General features: G+C 42.8%; 1 protein-coding gene across 1 annotated transcript; it reads left to right on the forward strand.

Moving 5' to 3' along the window:
* Positions 1-943: 943 nt before the first annotated feature.
* Positions 944-1,777, forward strand: LOC121445375 (40S ribosomal protein S3a-like). The gene has a single exon (XM_041647500.1). It carries the CDS (start codon positions 969-971, stop codon positions 1,761-1,763), a length of 795 nt encoding a protein of 264 aa, XP_041503434.1. The 5' UTR covers positions 944-968; the 3' UTR covers positions 1,764-1,777.
* The last annotated feature ends 960 nt before the right edge of the window (positions 1,778-2,737 follow it).

Genomic DNA, 2,737 nt, shown 5'->3' on the forward strand with positions numbered 1-2,737 from the left:
AGAAACTGTCTCAAACAAGGTGGAAGGTGAGGACCAACACCCAAGGGTGTCTGTCCTTTGACTTTCACACGCACATCATGTCATGTGCCGGTCCACACAATCACACACTATCACAAGCACATACATCCCACAGACATAAAGGTTTTAAAAAAGAAAACAAATCCTAAAGATGAGACAGGGAACATAATTCAGTGATGGAGTCTCTTCATAGTACACATGAGACATTAGGCTCAATACTCAGTACCAGAAACCGAATAGAAAGATAAGGGAGAGAGAAACCGTAATTACAAACTTGTCAAAATATTAAATAACACGAAATATTATAATAACAAGATGTCTAGAAATTTGATAATTTAGACAAAATGGGCAAGTTCTTTTTTTGTGTGTCAGTGCTAGGGTGACACATACGCTAGACAATCATTCTACCAGTGAGCAACATCCTAGGCCTGGAGAAATTCTTGCCTCTTCTTTTTTTCTAATGCACACATGTATGTGTGAACACATGTGTGTGTGTTTGTTTCTGTGTGTACATGTTGTATGTGCACATGCACGTGAAAATATGCATGCCTTGTGTATTTGTGCTTGTGGAGGCAGGAGGTTAACATTGAGTGTCTTCCTTAGTTATCCTCCATCTTAGGTTTAGATGGAGCCTCTCTTTAACCCAGAGGGTCCCCATTTGACTGGGCTGGCCGGCAAGCAAGGATCCACCTATCTTGCTTTCCCAGTACTGGGGTTACTGCCACAATTTGATTTTACTGGAGATCCAAATTCACCTCATGCTTGCACAACAAACCTTTTACTGATTGCGCCATATTTCCAGGCCCATGAATAAATTCTTTGAAAGAAACAAACTAATAAACTCCACATAAGAAATAATAGATAGCACGTGGCTGGTGCTTCCCCCGCCCCGCTCGCATAAGTTCTCGCGCGAGTTCTACTTCCGCCCTTTTGGCTCCCTGAGCAGCACCATGGTGGTCGGCAAGAACAAGCGGCTGACGAAAGGCGGCAAGAAGGGAGCCAAGAAGAAAGTGGTTGATCCATTTTCGAAGAAAGATTGGTATGATGTGAAAGCCCCGGCCATGTTCAATATTAGAAACATTGGAAAGACACTAGTCACGAGGACTCAAGGAACCAAAATTGCATCCGATGGCCTCAAGGGTCGCGTGTTTGAAGTGAGCCTTGCTGATCTCCAAAACGATGAAGTTGCATTTAGAAAATTCAAGCTAATTACTGAGGATGTTCAGGGCAAAAACTGTCTGACTAACTTCCACGGCATGGATCTTACCCGGGACAAAATGTGTTCCATGGTCAAAAAGTGGCAGACCATGATTGAAGCTCACGTTGATGTCAAGACAACCGATGGTTATTTGCTCCAACTCTTCTGTGTTGGTTTCACTAAAAAACACAACAATCAGATCCGCAAGACCTCATATGCACAGCACCAGCGGGTCCGCCAGATCCGGAAGAAGATGATGGAGATCATGACCAGAGAGGTACAGACAAATGACTTGAAGGAAGTGGTTAATAAACTGATTCCAGACAGCATTGGGAAAGACATAGAAAAGGCTTGCCAGTCCATTTATCCTCTTCATGATGTCTTCGTTAGGAAAGTAAAAATGCTGAAGAAACCCAAGTTTGAATTGGGAAAACTCATGGAGCTCCATGGTGAAGGTGGTAGTTCTGGAAAAACTACTGGTGATGAGACAGGTGCTAAGGTTGAACGAGCTGATGGATATGAACCACCAGTCCAAGAATCTGTGTGAAATACAGATTTTTAATAGTGACAAATAGTCTTATTTGTGATGAAAAAAAAAGAAATGATAGATAAACTGGATGACATTACATTAATTAGTAAAATTGAATTCTTAGCTGAAAATCCTTATCACAAAGAAAATACTCAGGCCCCAGACAGTTTCAGTAATCAATTCTATTTTTAAATAGGGCCTACATGTAGCCCTGGCTGGCCTGGAAACTGCTAAGGCCTCAAACTCACAGATATCCACCTGCCTCTGCCTTCTGAGTGCTGGGATTAAAGGCGTGCACCACCATGACCAGCTTCAGTAATAAATTATATTTTAAAAATTAAGAGTGAAATTACATGAATTCTCTACTAACTCTAACAGAGAACTGTAAATAACGTAGCATTTCTAAAGTTTTATCTAAATACTAAAATTTTCCTATGAGTCCAGCAATTTTTAATTTTAATTTCTTAATTTTTATTGCTTTATAAATAATACCATTCAGAATTTCCACTTCCTCCCCTCCTCCCATTTCCCTCCTGCTCCCCCTACCCCTACCCCCCTAAGAGAGGACAGGGTACCCTGCCCTCTGGGAAGTCCAAGGCCCTCCCCCTTCCATCCAGGCTTAGGAAAGTGAGCATCCAAATAGACTAGGATCCCTAAAAGCCAATACAAGCAGTAGAGACAAATCCCAGTGCCATTATCATTGGCTTCTTAGTCTGCCCCAATTGTCAGCCACATTCAGAGAGTACAGTTTGACCCCATGCTAGTTCAGTCCCAGTCCAGCTGGCTTTGGTGAGCTCCCATTAGATCAGGCACACTGTCTCAGTGGGTGGACCAACCCCTTGCAGTCCTGACTTCCTTGATCATCTTCTCCCTCCTTCTGACCTTGGGAGCTCAGTCCAGAGCTCCGATGTGGGTCTCTGTCTCTATCTCCATCTGTCTCCTGAGGAAGGTTCTATGGTGATATTCAAGATAGTCATCAGTCTGACTACGGG

The sequence above is a fragment of the Microtus oregoni genome, unplaced genomic scaffold (genome assembly GCF_018167655.1).
Source record: "Microtus oregoni isolate MIOR12 unplaced genomic scaffold, Mior012 000180F_ref0000267, whole genome shotgun sequence".
Lineage (NCBI taxonomy): Eukaryota > Metazoa > Chordata > Mammalia > Rodentia > Cricetidae > Microtus > Microtus oregoni.

What these genes read in the sequence shown, in the direction of transcription:
- LOC121445375 (XM_041647500.1), top strand. Translation starts at nt 969, where the DNA reads ATGGTGGTCGGCAAGAACAAGCGGCTGACGAAAGGCGGCAAGAAGGGA.